The 16527-nt window shown below is 53.5% G+C and overlaps 2 protein-coding genes across 4 annotated transcripts in view; both read right to left on the reverse strand.

Annotated features, from left to right (window-relative positions):
* TRIOBP (TRIO and F-actin binding protein) overlaps positions 1-4457 on the reverse strand; it is a 78513-nt gene extending 74056 nt beyond the window's left edge. For both annotated transcript variants that reach the window (XM_073006727.1, XM_073006731.1), the window contains exons 1-3: positions 4380-4457; positions 3781-3888; positions 1173-1346 (exon numbers count right to left, since the gene is read on the reverse strand). In XM_073006727.1, the coding sequence (XP_072862828.1) occupies positions 1173-1286 (114 nt within the window). In that variant the 5' untranslated portion in view covers positions 1287-1346; positions 3781-3888; positions 4380-4457. The remainder of the gene's footprint in view (positions 1-1172; positions 1347-3780; positions 3889-4379) is intronic.
* A 5660-nt stretch (positions 4458-10117) lies between these two features.
* On the reverse strand, positions 10118-15417 carry NOL12 (nucleolar protein 12). Of its 2 annotated transcripts, none has more exons than XM_038007471.2 (6): positions 15264-15417; positions 13767-13872; positions 13420-13468; positions 12801-12943; positions 11095-11192; positions 10118-10713 (listed from the first exon to the last, which is right to left on the reverse strand). In XM_038007471.2, the coding sequence occupies exons 1-6, from the start codon at positions 15344-15346 to the stop codon at positions 10551-10553; spliced, it is 642 nt and encodes a 213-aa protein (XP_037863399.1). In that variant the 5' UTR covers positions 15347-15417; the 3' UTR covers positions 10118-10550. The 2 variants fall into 2 exon arrangements, with proteins under 2 accessions (XP_037863399.1, XP_037863400.1); XM_038007472.2 differs by lacking the exon at positions 15264-15417 and adding an exon at positions 14647-15148.
* Positions 15418-16527: the final 1110 nt, after the last annotated feature.

Consider the following 16527-nt stretch of genomic DNA (forward strand, 5'->3'; position numbering starts at 1 on the left):
GGAGGATCGCTTGAACCCAGGAGGTGGAGGTTGTGGTGAGCTGAGATCACGCCACTGCACTCCAACCCTGGCGACAGAGTGAGACTCCGTCTTACAAAAAAAAAAAAAAAAAAAAGAAAAAGAAAAAAAAGAAAGAAAGAAAAAGAAAACACTCTCAAGTTAGGGTTTAATGACATTTCTGTTTTGTTTTTTTTCTTTTTCTACCTTTCTTCTGTGTTTTATTTTTTCTGAGACAGGCTGGAGTGCAGTGGCGTGTTCTCAGCTCACCACAACCTCCGCCTCCCGGGTTCAGGTGATTCTCCTGCCTCAGCCTCCCGAGTAGCTGGGATTACAGGCATGCACCACCATGCCCAGCTAATTTTTGTATTTTTAGTAGAGAGAGAGTGTCACCATGTTGGCCAGGCTGGTTTCAAACTCCCGACCTCAGGTGATCCACCTGCCTCGGCCTCCCAAACTGCTGGGATTACAGGTGTGAGCCCGTGCGCCCAGGCTCTACCTTTCTCCTTAACTTTATATACACAGGAAATAATTACAGTTTTCTACTTGTGTTGATGATGTGAAGTTTTGTTACAATAGGAGGGGAAAAAGATGTTGATTTAAAGACTAACAAAGGGCCGGGCGCGGTGGCTCAAGCCTGTAATCCCAGCACTTTGGGAGGCCGAGACGGGTGGATCACGTGGTTAGGAGATCAAGACCATCCTGGCTAACACAGCGAAACCTCGTCTCTACTAAAAAAAAAATACAAAAAACTAGCCGGGCGAGGTGGCGGGCGCCTGTAGTCCCAGCTACTCGGGAGCCTGAGGCAGGAGAATGGCGTGAACCCGGGAGGCGGAGCTTGCAGTGAGCTGAGATCCGGCCACTGCACTCCAGCCTGGCGACAGAGCCAGACTCCGGCTCAAAAAATAAATAAATAAATAAAGATTAACAAAGTAAGTAATAGATTAGATGAGGCTATGGTAACAATCGTATCATATAAGCAGGAGGAAAGTGACTGAAGATTGTGAAACATTCACATGGTTCAACCACTTCATTGCAATGTGGGAAAACCGAGGCTCTGGCCAGGAGGAAGGTCAGCATCTGGGTTCAACTGTGAGTTAGCGGACACCACAGGCCCAGTCCTTCACCCATGCCCCCATCCCAAACCACCTCAACCACGTGGAAAACTGGCTCACCTGGTATCTTGCTCCGTGGGCGTCCTCAGGGTGGAAGCAGTTTTGATGGCGGTTCTGGGTAAGCATGTTGGCCTCAAAGTGTTCACAGGGGGCATCCCCAGGCACCTCCTCCATATTGGGTGAGTCAGGCCAGGGCAGTTCCTATAATCCAATGTCTGAACCTCTAGGTGAGGCCTGGCGAAAATGAGGGAGAGGCAAAGACCAGATGACTGGCTGGCCACTCACCTGAACCTCAGCCCCAGTTGCCCCAGTTTCCAGACAAGGACCAAGGAAATAAGGTTACTCGTCCATTCCTTTGGATGTTCCTATTCTCCATCCATTCCTGTTCATTTTTTCACTCAACAAACACTCGCTAAGCACCTACTAAGCACCCAAGCACTCTGCCAGCATTTGATGTGCGATTTCTAGTCCTTACTGCAGTGTTGCTGAAAGTGCACGCCAAGGACTCTGCATTACACCCTCCTGGGCTGTTCATAAAAATGCAGATACCAGGCCGGGCACAGTGGCTGATGCCTGTAATCCCTGCACTTTGGGAGGCCGAGGTGGGCCGATCACTTGAGGTCAGGAGTTCGAGACCAGCCTGGCCAATATGGTGAAACCCTGTCTCTACTAAAAATACAAAAATCAGCCGGGTGTGATGGGGCGTGCCTGTAATCCCAGCTACTTGGGAGCCTGAGGCAGGAAGATGGCTTGAACCCAGAAGGCAGAGGTTGCAGTGAGCCAAGATCACACCATTGCACTCCAGCCTGGGCGACAGAGTGAGACTCCATCTCAAAACAAAAAACAAAAAAAAAAATGCACATTCCAGCTGTGCCCAGTGTGGACGGATCATTTGAGCCCAAGAGTTCAAGACCAGCCTGGGCAACTGGCGAAACCCCATCTCTACAAAAAATACAAAAATTAGCTGGGCATGGTGGTGCGCGCCTGTAGTCCCAATTACTCAGAAGGCTGAGGCAGGAGAATCGCTTGAACCCAGGAGGTGGAGGTTGCAGTGAGCCAAGATCTCACCACTGCACTCCAGCCTGGGTGACAAGAGCGAGACTCTGCCTTTTAAAAAAAAAAAGTGATTTCCCAGGTGATTCTAGTGCGCCCCAAAGTTTGAATGTCCTTGTATTATAGCTACTCTGCATTGTAGATCAAATTAATGCCAATTTTAGATCAGGCAACTAAGGCTCAGAGAGGTTCCTTTGCTCACTCAAGGTCACAGTGGCTGATTCAAATCCAGGGCTGTGTGTGTCCCTGCTCTCTTGGAGGTGGAAGTGAGGAGCACTGGATCATACTGCCAACTCGCACAGCTCCCTTGGGAAGCACAGCGAGGGAGGCAAAAGGCTGGCCAGATATTTTCAGAGTTGAGGATGACGTCTTTGACAAACATGAACAGCCTGAAGTCACACAGCAAGTTTGTGGCAGAGCTTAGCCAAAAAGAAACCCTAGTGTGTTGTTTTGTTTTGTTTTGTTTTTTTAAAACAAAGTCTCTCTCTGTCGCCTAGGCTGGAGTGCCGTGGTGTGATCTCAGCTCACTCGGCTCACTGCAACCTCCATCTCCTGGGTTCAAGCAATTCTCCTTCCTCAGCCTCCCAAGTAGTTTCTGGGATCACAGGCATGTGCCATCATGCCTGGCTAATTTTTGTATTTTTAGTAGCGACGGGGTTTTGCCATGTTGGCCAGGCGAACTCCTGACCTCAGGTGATCCACCCCCTTCAGCCTCCCAAAATGCTGGGATTACAGGTGTGAGCCACTGCACCTGGCCCCTAGTTTCTTTTTTGAGGAGGTGGTGGGGGCAGGGTCTTGCTCTGTCACCCAGGCTGGAGTGCAGTGGCTCGATCACAGCTCACTGCAGCCTCAAACTCCTGGGCTCAAATGATTCTCCAGCTTCAGTCTCCCCAGTAACTGGGAATACAGGTGCACGCCACCATGCCCAGCTAATTTTTTAACTTTTTCTTTTGTAAAAATAGGCTTTTGGCCAGGTGTGGTGGCTGACGCCTATAATCCCAGCACTTTGGGAGGCTGAGGCAGGCCGATCACTTGAGGCCAGGAATTCAAGACCAGCCTGGCCAACATAGTGAAACCCTGTCTCTACTAAAACTACAAAAATTAGCTGGGCGTGGTGGCGCACGCCTGTAATCCCAGCTACTCGAGAGGCTGGGGCAAGAGAATTGCTTGAACCCGGGAGGTAGAGGTTGCGGTGGAGCTAAGATCGCCCTGCTGCCCTCCAGCCTGGGCAACAGTGTGTCTCAAAAAACAAACAAACAAACAAAAAGGCTCTTGCTGTGTTACCCAGGCTGGTTTTGAACTCCTGAACTCCTAGACCTCAAGTAATCCTCCTCCTTCAGCCCCTCAAAGTGCTGGGATTACAGGTGTGAAGCATCACACCCTTCTGAAACCCTGGTGTCTTAACTTGTACAAGGGTTCTCCTTTCTGGGTGCCTCTTGGGCCACCAACATTCATGCCCTAGAATGAAGCTGGGTCAGGAGAGTCACTTAAAGATGCCCTCCCCACCCACACAGAGCTCCAAGGGGACGGTGGGGGGTGGGAGGAACCCGACATCCGAAAACACAAGCAGCTTTTGGTGCCTCCAGGTCACCTGCCCACATTCGTTCATCCTCACCTGGTGTGTTCCAAGGATCAGGCTTTTGTTGCCGATCTTGGTGGAGAGCTGAGGAATTTCACCTCCTCCCCTGGGACAGCCAGGGCCAAGGCTCCTCCATCATCAGACCTGGAGAAGGGAATGGGGTGGGGGCGACAGCAGGGCACGGTGGGGAGAGGGCCACCCACTGGCCCTTCCGTGGCCCCAGGGTCTCTGATCCTCCCCGGGGCGGTCGTCCTCCCGGCTCCTGGTGGTGGAAGAGGGGCGCATCGGCCCCGCCCGTCCTGGGCGTTTCTCTCCTGGTCTGGCCACATAAAGGAGCGTCGCCTAGCAGGAGAACGCCGCTGATTTTCCTGGGGGTGGGTAGGTGGCTCTACTCCACGTGCCCCTCTCTGCTCCCGTTTCCTCCCCTACCCACAACCAATAGGCAGAATCCTTCTCTAAAATGCACTTGAGATGTGGATATAATAATCAAAACCTTAAGCAGTTACACATGCCCCACCCAGAGAATGGACCCGAGACCCTCTCCATCCAGCCAGTTCCTCCCCGGATCCCTCGACCCCTACCCCTCCCGTAGGCCTCCCCCTACCAGCTCCTCTTTTCTGCGGCTCAGTGCTAACCTTGGCTGGATTTCCACGCACAGGGGCTGCCGGGGTGGGAGTGCCAGGGTCATGGCCTCTTTATTTTAACAATGAATCAGAGCGATGCTCGGGAAGTGGAAGGCAGGCCACGCCCCTGACACGCTCGCATAGGCTCTCTCTGGGTGCCTCATTTACATGAAGACTGTGGGACTCTGTGGGACTGGACAAGCCAGAACAAGGGGCGGGGCGGAGGCGGGCGGGGCACGGATACCTCTGAGAGCGGGACTCGCTGCACGTTTAGCCTGGGCCGCCTGCAGCACTCGCCCACTGGGGGTCCCCAGGGAGCCCTAGAGAGGGCTGGCACTGGCGGATCTGGCTCTTTCTGACCTCTTTCCCGTTGGTTCTGGCGACAGTCCGCTGGGCTGGCTTTAGCACAGACCTTGGACTAGAGTCTTAACCTCTCTGTCATGACAGTTTTCTTACCGCGGGGGCGGAGGTTGCAGTGAGCCGAGATAGCGCTATTGCACTCCAGCCTGGGCGGCAGAGCAAAACTCTGTCTAAAAAAGAAAAGAAAAGAAAAGAAAAAAAAAATAGCCGGGCGTGGTGGTGTGCGCCTGTAGTCTCAGCTACTCAGAAGGCTGAGGCAGGAGCATCGCTTGAACCCGGGAGGTGGAGGTTGCAGTGAGCTGAGGTCACACCATTGCACTCCAGCCTGGGCAACAAAGTGAGACTCTGCCTTAAAAAAAAAAAAAAAAAGAAAAAAAGTTGTTTCCCATCTTTTTTCCTTTTGGTTGATATTTGGCAACTGCGGTGACTGGGAGGGGAGGAAGAGGGTGAAATTCACTGGACAGGGAGGAAGGTTGCAGCAGGAGTCCAGGAGAGAAGGATGCAGTGATGAGATGGGGAAGGTAGACCAGATTCAGACACTTGCAGGCGGGTGAGCTTGGCACTAGGGTCACGGAAATCTTAGATTATTTCGAGAGTTGTTGGGGATCACCTGGGGATTGATTTCAGACAGAATTGGCTGAGAACCTACACTGACACAGGCTTGTGCCCAGAGCAGAAACAGAAATGACTAAGATACAACTTCTCACTCAGAAAGCTCGTGATCTGGTTCGAGGGATAAACCAGGATCCACTGTGTTCAGTGTTTAAAAGAAGGAAACACCTACTATCATGGGAGGCCAGGTGGAGAAAGGAGGAAGCAGAGAAGGCTTCTCCTAGGAGGTGGCTCAAAGGTGAGGAGAGCGAGAAAGGCTGAGAACAGCCTGCAAACCTCTGAAGGTGTCTGGCGGAGGCCGATGCTAGCTCAGAACAAGGCAGGCATTTCCGGCAGTGCTCACAAGGGAGCAGGCAGTGAGCTCTCCAAGCTCAGGAGGAACTGAAGCCCCTCACCAGAGCCACCTGCAAGCCAAAGGAAGGTCAATGGCTCAAACCTGGGGGTGTCAAGGTCGTCAACGCCACTGGGACCTTGGAAAGGATGGAAGCTGAGGCTTATATGACCCTGGAACACCTGCCCCCACAGTTCCTCACCTCACCTCACCCCCCTGGGGAGAGCTCAGGCCACCCCGAAACAGATCCTACCAAAAGAAGTTTTCTTTTAGCAGGCTGAGCCCAGCTTCGGGTAACTATGGCCACAGCTCATCATTTACCAGCACATGGCCTGACCTCAGTGTGAAAACCGAGGATGGATAAATGTCTGCTGTGACTTTAGCCCCACACAGATGGATCCCCTCATGACAGTCCTTTATATATTTGGCTTCTGTGAAATAATCTGCTGATTGTACCCCAACACCCATTCTCTCCTTTTATTTTTGAGATGGAGTCTTGCTCTTGTCACCCAGGCTGGAGTGCAGTGGCGTGATCTTGGCTCACTGCAACCTCCGCCCCTCGGGTTCAAGCGATTCTCTTGTCTCAGCCTCCCAAGTAGCTGGGATTACAGGCACCTGCCACCACACCCGGGTAATTTATATATATATATATATATATATTTTTTTTTTTTTTTTTTTTTTTTTGAGACAGAGTCCCGCTCTGTCGCCAGGCTAGAGTGCAGTGGCATGATCTCGGCTCACTGCAACCTCCACCTCCTGGGTTCAAGCAATTCTCTTGCCTCAGCCTCCCAAATAGCTGAGATTACAGGCGCATGCCACCATGCCCGGCTAATTTTTGTGTTTTTAGTAGAGACAGGGTTTCACCATGTTGGCCAGGATGGCCTCGATCTCTTGACCTTGTGATCCGCCCGCCTCAGCCTCCCAAAGTGCTGGGATTACAGGTATAAACCACCACGCCCTGCTCCATTCTCCCCTTTCTAACACAATCCCCAATTATCATCTGGGTACTTGGTTTCCCAGAATAGAAGAGTTCCTGGCTGGAAGGGGTGGCTCATGCCTGTAATCCCAGCACTTTGAGTGGCCACAGCAGGTGGATCACCTGAGGTCAAGAGTTTGAGACCAGCCTGGCCAAAATGGCAAAAACCCGTCTCTACTAAAAACACAAAAATTAGTCAGGCGTGGTGGCGGGTGCCTATAGTCCCAGCTACTTGGGAGGCTGAGGCAGGGGAGTTGCTTGAATCTGGGAAGCAGAGGTTGCAGTGAGCCGAGATCGCACCATTGTACTCCAGCCTGGATGATGAGCAAAACTCCATCTCGAAAAATAAATAAATAGAAGAGTTCCCAGCCTGTCTTGCAGCTAGGAGGTCCCTTGCCTCTGCCTCATGCCTTTGCCTCCTGCCTGGCCAACAGGACATGCCAAGTGACAAATTTTTTTTTTTTTTTTTTGAGACGGAGTTTCACTCTTGTTGCCAAGGCTAGGGTGCAATGGCGCGATTCTCAGCTCACTGCAACCTCCACCTCCCAGGTTCTAGCAATTCTCCTGCCTCAGTCTCCCAAGTAGCTGGAATTACAGGTATGCGCCACCATGCCCGGCTAATGTGGTTTTTTTAGTAGAGACAGGGGTTTCTCCATGTTGGTCAGGCTGGTCTCGAACTCCCAACCTCAGGTGATCCGCCTGCCTCAGCCTCCCAAAGTGCTGGGATTACAGGCGTGAACCACCGCACCTGGCCCTAAATGTTTTCAAAAGGAGGGGCATGTTCTTCTTCATCCCCTTTTCTTCCTGCTGGCTGAATGCAGACATGTTGGCCGCAGCTCAAGCAGCCACCTTGTGCTGTGAGGCAAGGGCCCTATGTTGAAAATGGCACACAGCATAGAGTTAGAAGCCCAGCATCCCAACCTTCAACCTTCCCAGCTCCAGGCTGGGAACCTCCCATCTTTGTTAACCTGGGAACTCTTACACAAGCCAGTTGTTTTTCAATTTTGTTTTAGAGCATATGCAGCTAAACCTAACTCTTCTTCGTAAATCCCCCAGAGGCCCAACTCTGGAGAGCAATAGGAGGCAGGAGCCCAGGTGCCTCCACAGCACGGTGAGGGGCTCCTGGAGAAAAGACAAGTTCTCCAGAGGGCTCTGAATCCACCACCCCGATCCTAGAATTGGTCAAATCACTGTGACTCAACTTCCCTGGTTTGCTGGAAGAACTGAAGACACACACGGAAAGGAGTGGCTAAGAATTTAATACTGGGCCGGGCGTGGTGGCTCAAGCCTGTAATCCCAGCACTTTGGGAGGCCGAGACGGGCGGATCACGAGGTCAGGAGATCGAGACCATCCTGGCGAACACGGTGAAACCCCGTCTCTACTAAAAATACAAAAAATTAGCCGGGCGAGGTGGCGGGCGCCTGTAGTCCCAGCTACTCGGGAGGCTGAGGCAGGAGAATGGCGTAAACCCGGGAGGCGGAGCTTGCAGTGAGCTGAGATCCGGCCACTGCACTCCAGCCTGGGAGACAGAGCGAGACTCCGTCTCAAAAAAAAAAAAAAAAAAAAGAATTTAATACTGGTAAACACTATAAATTGTAAATGTAAGTTGTAAATGACCTTGTCACTGGAGAGGGGAGAAGGAACTGGAGTCAGACGTCCCAGCAGCAGCAGCAGTGGTGACATGCAGTAGACACAGCCGGAGAGCAACAGGCGCTTTGGGAAGTGGTTCATGCACGTGGTCTTATTTTAGTCTCAGGGCAGCCCTAAGAGGTAGGTACCTTATGTCATCTTACACATGAGGAAACAGACCAGAGAGGTCAGCACAGCAAGAAGCTCATGCAGCGACCAAGCAGCAGAGCCTGGATTCAAACCTGAGCCCTGCTGTGTGCAAGAACCCCTGGGACTCAGCTGTTCCTGCTCACAGCAGGCTGAGCACGAGCCACCTGGAGGGCCCATAATAGGCACCACTCTGCCCAGGCACGAGGCAGCCAAGTAGCACATGCCACCCAGGGAGGACAACAAAAAGGTGGCAGGGAGAGCAGGTGGGCGGAGCCAGAAGGCCAGGCCAAGGTGCTCAGCACAGTCCCTGAGGTGCCTTTGCCATAGCCGGTGCAGCCCTCAGACTCCCAGCAGCCTTCATGAGTGGGTTTTGATGGTGACATGGGAGAGGGCCTGCCCACTCCCAGGTACAGCATGACTGAGCCACAGTCACTTAGCCTGCCCCACTGCAAGGCCTGGCTGCTGGCTGTGGAGAGGACGGCCCTGCAGACCCTGTCTCACTGCTCCCCCCGCTCCAGGATCTCCCGCATCATGGTGGGTAGAGCCCGAAGTCCTGTCGCAGGTGCCCCTCACCACACTGTCCTGTCATCCTGACTCCATAGTCCATGGTCGTCGGTGAGCCCTGGGAACACAGCTCATTCCCCTTTGTGGTCCTAGTGTTTAGGACCCAACATAGCTCCTCTAACCAAGGCACAACCTGAAATTCTTTCACTCCTGCCCAGGACTGACAAGCCGGGACAAAGAAGGGACAAGGTTTCCATCCACTCACCCATCTGGAAGGAGTGTGAAGACATGGCCCCTTGTTGAGTTCTAGCTGGCACCCACAGGGTCTTCTCTAGAGGGGCCACTTTTGTGCAAGTCAAGATGTAACTGCTTTATTTTTTCATTTTTTTTGAGACAGGGTCACACTCTGTCGCCCAGGCTGGAGTGCAATGGCATGATCTCAGCTCACTGCAGCCCCCACCTCCAGGGTTCAAGCGATTCTCCAACCTCAGCCTCCCGAGTAGCTGGGATTACACACGTGTGCCACCACACCCAGCTAATTTTTGTATTTTTAGTAGAGACAGGGTTTCACCATGTTGGCCAGGCTGGTCTCGATCTCCTGACCTTAAGTGATTTGCCCGCCTCAGCCTTGCAAAGTGCTGAGATTACTGGCGTGAGCCACTGAGCCGGGCTGCAATTGCTTTAAAAAGAATTAATTAATCCTTCCATGTTGGGCCCCGCCTGGGAGATACTGGAAGTCTGGGGACGCTGTCCCAGTGTGGTGATGGAGAATGACCTGGGACTCGACTGCTTCCACCACTTCAGTGTCAGCTGAGGAGACTCCTGGGGCCCAGGACAAGGCACAGGCACAGAGGCTCCTCGGTGAAGGGCATGGCGGGCACTGCCCCCCCACTGGCCTCAGGAGCCTGCTTTTCAGAGCAGCAGATGGGCTCTGGATTCTATCAATGGACACACGAATCTTTAACCCTGGTTAGGATCTTAACACAGGGAGAGCTATACAAAAAACTAGCTGGGCGTGGTGGTGGGCGCCTGTAGTCCCAGCTACTCGGGAGGCTGAGGCAGGAGAATGGTGGGACCCAGGAGGCGGAGCTTGCAGTGAGCCGAGATCGCGCCACTGCACTCCAGCCCGGGCGACAGAGCAAGACTCCGTTTCAATCAATAAATAAATAAATAAATAAATAAATAAATAAATAAAACACAGGGAGCACTGTACTTTATTGTAGCCACAGGGCAAACTGCTGGAGACAGACCCATGGGCCCCGACCATTTCCACCACCGCAGAAACCTGCCGTGTGTGTGGCATCACGGACAAACAAATCACAAGCACACAAATCTCTGAGTTCCAGAAATCTGATGAGTGCCAGGTGGGGTGCACATTTGGGAAGATGCCCCAGCATGGCTCTGAAGGCTCTTCCTGGGGGAGGCCTGCTCTCCGCTGCCTGCTCCTTCTGGAATTCAAACGCCAGGCAAAGGCAGCTGGCCCCAGGCCAGATAGGTCCTGGCTTCCCAACCTTGAGCTATGCAGTCATTACCTAGGTGCAGGCTGGGCTACAGGGACAGCCAAGCTGAGAAAGGACAGGTCCTCGCAGCCTAGGCTGGGCCACCGCTTGGTTCTTGGTCTCACTCCCCGCTGTGCCGCGCTTTGCCGGTCAGACGGCGGCGCTGGGCCTTGCTGGTACGAGTGGCCCTTGGGGGCTTCTTGGAGTCCTGGGTCCGCTGGGGATGTTTCCTCTTGACCTTTCTGCGGCTGTGTGCATGCAGTGAGGCTGTGAGAGCGGAGATCCTGGGGGAGGGCAGAAAGCCTCAGCTTAAGACTGCGTTGTGGACTGACTCACCACCTGGCTCATGGAGGGGATGTCAGGACAGGTTGCAAATGCCAGGACCACCAAGTTCATGCCAGAGTTGGCCTGCTCTACCTCCAGAGTGCTTGCCAGCAACTCAAGAGAGACAGGCCCTTCACCCAGGCACGAAAGGCATCGGAGGTCAGACACTCTCAGGGGTGGGTGGGACAGGATGGGGCAATGAGGAGAGGCTGAGGATCACTGGACAGGCAAAGCAAAGGGCTGCTCCGGGCCCTACACCTGCTCCACACCACCCCTAAGAGCCAGGTCACTACTGCCAGCCAGGAGGGGTGGGACCGGGAAGGCAGCAGGCCAAGACTCACCGCTGAGAGAGCAGGGGGTCTCTGGACTTCCTGGGCAAGGCTTTGGTTGGCTTCTCCATGGATGATGCCGCCTCCTCAGACCCGTCTCCAGACCCTCCCTAAAGAAGCACAAGACAGGGAGCAGTAGCTCGGGGGGCCTGGGCTGGACACCCCGAGCCACCATGGCTCCGGCAAGTGGTGGCGCGCCCTGCTGCATCACAGGCCTGGAAGGGGACTAAAGAAGGCCTCGATGGAAGAACAGTCTATCTGTCCTAAAGCAAGGATTACACAGGGGAAGGCCTGTTTCCAAACCCGCTCCTGCCCCTAGAAGCTTCCAGTACGTACTTAAACATTCAGGAATGAAAATCCTAGCAAAATGGGGACAAGACTTGTCTTTGTATCAGACCTTGCAGAAGAATGAGCATAAAATGAAAGACTGGTGTGAGATCAGTATGGTTTGGTTTGGTTTGGTTTTTTGAGATGGAGTCTCGCTCTGTCACCCAGGCTGGAGTGCAGTGGTGCGATCTTGGCTCACTGCAACCTCCACCTCCTAAGTTCAAGTGATTCTCCAGCCTCAGCCTCCCAAATAGCTGGGATTACAGGCGCACACCACCACGCCTGGCTAATTTTTTTTTTGAGACAGAGTTTCACTCTTTTTGCCCAGGCTGGAGTGTAATGGCGCAATCTTGGCTCACCACAACCTCCACCTCCTGGGTTCAAGCTATTCTCCTGCCTCAGCCTCCCGAGTAGCTGGGATTACAGGCATGTGCCACCACATCCAGGTAATTTTGTATTTTTAGTAGAGACGGGGTTTCTCCATGTTGGTCAGGCTGGTCTCGAACTCCTGACCTCAGGTGATCCGCCTGCATCGGCCTCTCAAAGTGCTGAGATTACAAGCATGAGCCATTGCACCTGGCCCCCTGGCTAATTTGTATACTTTTAGTAGAGATGGGATTTCACTATGTTGGCCAGGCTGGTCTCAAACTCCTGACCTCAGGTGATACACCCGCCTTGGCCTCCCAAAATGCTGGGATTACAGGCGTGAGCCACCGTGCTCAGCCCCAAGATCAGTATGGATGTGATGGGGAGTGGCTCCAGGACTTAAGGACACGATAACCCATTCAAGGAAATATGTTTTATATCATAACTGTGTGCATATATCCATAAATTCTTAGGCAAACCCAGATACAACTGCAATGGAAACAGCTGTCTCATGAAACAATATTTAACATGATACTTTCAGATATTTTCAATTACATTATTTTTTTTTATGCTGGTTGCAACCTACTCATGATTCACCACCCACAGGTTGAAAACCCACTTAGTGCACACAGACGCGCCAGGGCTGCAAATCGCACAAAAAGAACGATCACAACAAACAGCTACCTTTTGTGAAGCACTTACAACAGGGCTGGGCGCTGCGCCAAGTGACTCACACAGATTAACAACTTTTATCCTCACACCAATCCCACAAGGCAGGTGCCACCATCAGCAACCCCCAGTTCACTGAGGGAGAAAGGGAAGCAGGCAAGGTGAAGAAGCCTGCCCAAGTTCCTGAGCTGCTCAGCAGTGGGGCTGGCCTCTGCAGTGCCCCAGAAGCAGGGAATGAAGGGTCCAAAGGGAAGGAGCCCCTGCAGTGGGGTACCCAACATGGCCAGCACTGAGCAATCCTGAGAAGCCAGTCTGCCCCCACACTGTTTCTTCCCAGGGCTGAGACTGGGACCTACCTCAGTTGGGGTCAGCCCGAGCAGCCGGGCCCCTGAGAGGTCCAGGTCACTGATGGTGGTCACGGTGACTGTGTGGTTGGGGTGGTCATACTGCACCGACTCCGTCTTTGCTGTCACCAACCGGTCTAGCTCATCTGCCTCCTCTGTGGGGGTGGACACAGACCTGGCGTCAGCCAGGGGAACGAGAGACCAGGCTCCAGCGCCCCTCCCTCCCAGGAGTGCAATGCCTCCTCTACTCTGTGGATGTGGAGCGCATCCACAAGGTCACTGGCTGTAGAGCCTGGTCTGCGGATGCATGTTGTGAATGATCCTGTTTCCTTCATGCTCTAGCTGGTTCCCATGTCAGACAAACCCTCTATGACAGCTACAGCTGTCCCTCCCCTCCGCCCCTAGTCCTTTCCATCCTCAAAAACTGGGTTCTCTGCTCATGCTTGGTTAACTGTGGGGTTTGGGCCTCCTTCTCCTGGTCTCTGTTCCATTTGCACTTAGAGGTGCTTAGGACAACCCCCGGCCCCAGGGTACCCCCCAAGATCCCTAGGGCCAAGAAGGTCAGCTTCTATCCCTTCCACCCACCAGGCCCGTCAGCTGTTCTCCAGGTCAGGCCAAGCAAGCCACTTACCCAGCGCCTCTTCTCTCTCTGCCAGCATCTTCAAGTATTCCTGGTGGCGCTGAAACCACACGGGCAGGGAACACAGTGAGTATGGCCTCTTAGTCCAACCTCAGGCCACGGTATTATTAATCACCCCCGAGGTGAGTGAGACCATGATCCCTACTGCAAGATCAGGAGGAGACTCCATCTTCCATCGCTCCCAGACCCAGGCCCATGGAGTCTCCACCTGTATAAGCTGTTCCCCAGTCCTGCCCACGCACACGCCACCCCATGCCTGCAGCTGCCTCTATTAGGGAAATCCACGGCTACAAGTGCCCTAAGAATCAAAGACCCCCTCCCACCTTCCCCCTGCACACCTCCTCCCGAAGCTTCCTCTGCTCCTCTTTTAGCCGCTGCTTAATCTCCTCAATGGCTGCCTTCTTCCGCTCGACCTTCCGCTTGTGGAAGCCAGTCAGGTACTCCCTACAGGAAGGAAGCCGGAAGAGACAAGGAGAGAAGGGTTCACCGTAGGAGAAAAACGGCTAATGCCGCGGTCGCTACGTGCTGGGCACCATTCCAAAAATGTACGAGTATTAGCTCATTTAACCTTCGCAACAATGGCCAGGCATGGTGGCTCACGCCTGTAATCCCAGCACTTTGGAAGGTCGAGGTGGGCGGATCACTTGAGGCCAGGAGTTCAAGACCATCCTGGCAAACATGGTGAAACCCCATGTCTACTAAAAACACAAAAATTAGCTGGGTGTGGTGGCACACGCCTATAGTCCCAGCTACTCGGGAGGCTGAGTGGGGAGAATTGCTTGAACCTGGGAGGCAGAGGTTGCAGTGAGTCGAGATCGCGCCACTACACTCCAGCCTAGATGACACAGCTAGACTTCGTCTTAAAAACAAACAAACAAAAAACCCTCACAACAGCCTGTGCAGTGGGTAGCAATCTCCATTTTACAGATGGGGACGCTGAGGCACAGAGTCTAGGTTACTTGCCCAAGTTTAGAGAAAGGATACATTTAGGAAAATAAGGGAGATACTGCCTCTTTCCACTCAACACTCTCCAGGGATCTCAGGTTCAGGGAACAGGGCCAGGTGCGGGGGCACACACAGTACATGGGGTAACCCCTTCCACACCGGCAAACCTCATTACTCTCTCAACAGGGCTTTCAGGCCACCCTCATCCAGACCTTTAGAAACCCTGCCCTGGACCGACACCTATGTCTCCAAGACACCTGACCCTGAACTCGCCTGTAGGGCCTGTTGATGCACGCTAGGAGTTTCCTGACGACGCCCAGCATTTCACACCCTCTTTCCCTCGGTCTGATCTCAGCCCCTTCTCATCTCCGCAGTGCCAGCTGCTCTCTTCCCATTTTGTCCCACAGTCCAGCACTGGGCTTTTCGCTGACCCGCTACCACGTGCCATTTATTTGTCTGGCCGGACGCTGAGGCTCAAGGGTTCACCTTCCTGATACGGGACCTGGCACACCAAAGGAGCCCAATAAATGTCTGGAGAGCGAATGAATGAACTTAGGCCACTCTCATTTCATTGACTCATCATTCATCAGCCACGGCTGGGCGCCTACTGTGTGCCGGGCCGATGGACTGGGCTGGGCTAGGGTGGTCGAAGCCACTCCTCTGAGACCCGAGCTTCCGGCTGTCTGGCGGCGCAGAGACACTAGGCGAGGTGGGGAGGCCGAGAAGGGAGAAGCGGGAACGGGAGCTGGGAGGCCGAGAGGGGTTCTCTAGCCACGCCACGCCAGGGGGCGGGGCCGGAAGAGCCCTCCGCGGGAGCGTGCTCGGCCCCAGACCTGGCCTTGGCCGCGAAAAACAGCTCGAGGGGAGTCCGGTCCGGCTTTGCCACTCACCGCCTCTTCTCCTCGTCGAAGCTGAGAACGAGCCTGGGCCGCCGGTCGTCACCATCTTTCCTCTTCTTCTTGTTGCGGCCCATACCGGTGAGGCGGGCGACTTCCTCTCTCTGGAGACACTTCCGGGTGTAGCGTACTCATCCTCCCGGGTGTAGCGTACTCTTCCTCCCAGGCGCACACCTCAGCGTCGCTCCGCAGTTCCGTCCGCCAGGCCCCGCCTTTTAAAGGGACCTCCCAGCTCTTTTTCTTCCCTCTTCTCACGCATGAAGCGCTGGTCCCTGACCTCTCCGTGATTCCCAGCTCCAGCCCCTCCCCAGAGTCGCTTCAGTGAGAGCGAGGTCCCCTGGACCTGATTGCCTAGGACTGTGCCTGGCACATGGAGTTACTCGTGAATGCCCAAAAATTTCTGTACTGTCAGGCCTCTGAGCCCAAGCCAAACCATCGCATCCCCTGTGACTTGCATGTATATGCCCTGATGGCCTGAAGTAACTGAAGAATCACAAAAGAAGTGCAAATACCCTGTCTCGCCTTATCTGATAACATTCCACCACAAAAGAAGTGAAAATGGCCGGACCTTGCCTTAAGCGATGATATTATCTTGTGAAATTCCTTTTCCTGGCTCATCCTGGCTCAAAAAGCTCCCCCACTGAGCACCTTGTGACCCCCACTCCTGCCCGCTAGAGAACAACCCCCTTTTGACTGTAATTTTCCTTTACCTACCCAAATCCTATAAAACGGCCCCACCCTTATCTCCCTTCCCTGACTCTCTTTTCGGACTCAGCCCGCCTGCACCCAGGTGAAATAAGCAGCCATGTTGCTCACACAAAGCCTGTTTGGTGGTCTCTTCACACCGACGGGCATGACACTAACCCTACTTTGGATTTTTTTTTCTTTAATTTATTATTACTACTTTTGAGGTGAAGTCTTGCTCTGTCATCCAGGTTGGAGTGCAGTGGCGCGATGTCGGTTCATTGCAACCCCTGCCTCCCAGGTTCAAGCAATTCTCCGCCTCAGCCTTCTTAGTAACTGGGATTACAGACATGCGCCACCATACCGCGCTAATTTTTACATTTTTAGTAAAGACAAGTTTTCACCATGTTGACCAGGCTGCTTGAACTCCTGACCGCAAGTAATCCTCCCATCTCGGTCTCCCAAAGTGCGTACTCATCCTCCCGGATGTAACATGTGAGCCACGGTGCCGGCCCCTACTTTAGATTCTGATGCCAACTCGTTGGTAGTCTCCAAGAGGGAGCCAAACTGCCTG

Source organism: Chlorocebus sabaeus, chromosome 19 (assembly GCF_047675955.1).
Source record: "Chlorocebus sabaeus isolate Y175 chromosome 19, mChlSab1.0.hap1, whole genome shotgun sequence".
Taxonomy (NCBI): Eukaryota; Metazoa; Chordata; class Mammalia; order Primates; family Cercopithecidae; genus Chlorocebus; species Chlorocebus sabaeus.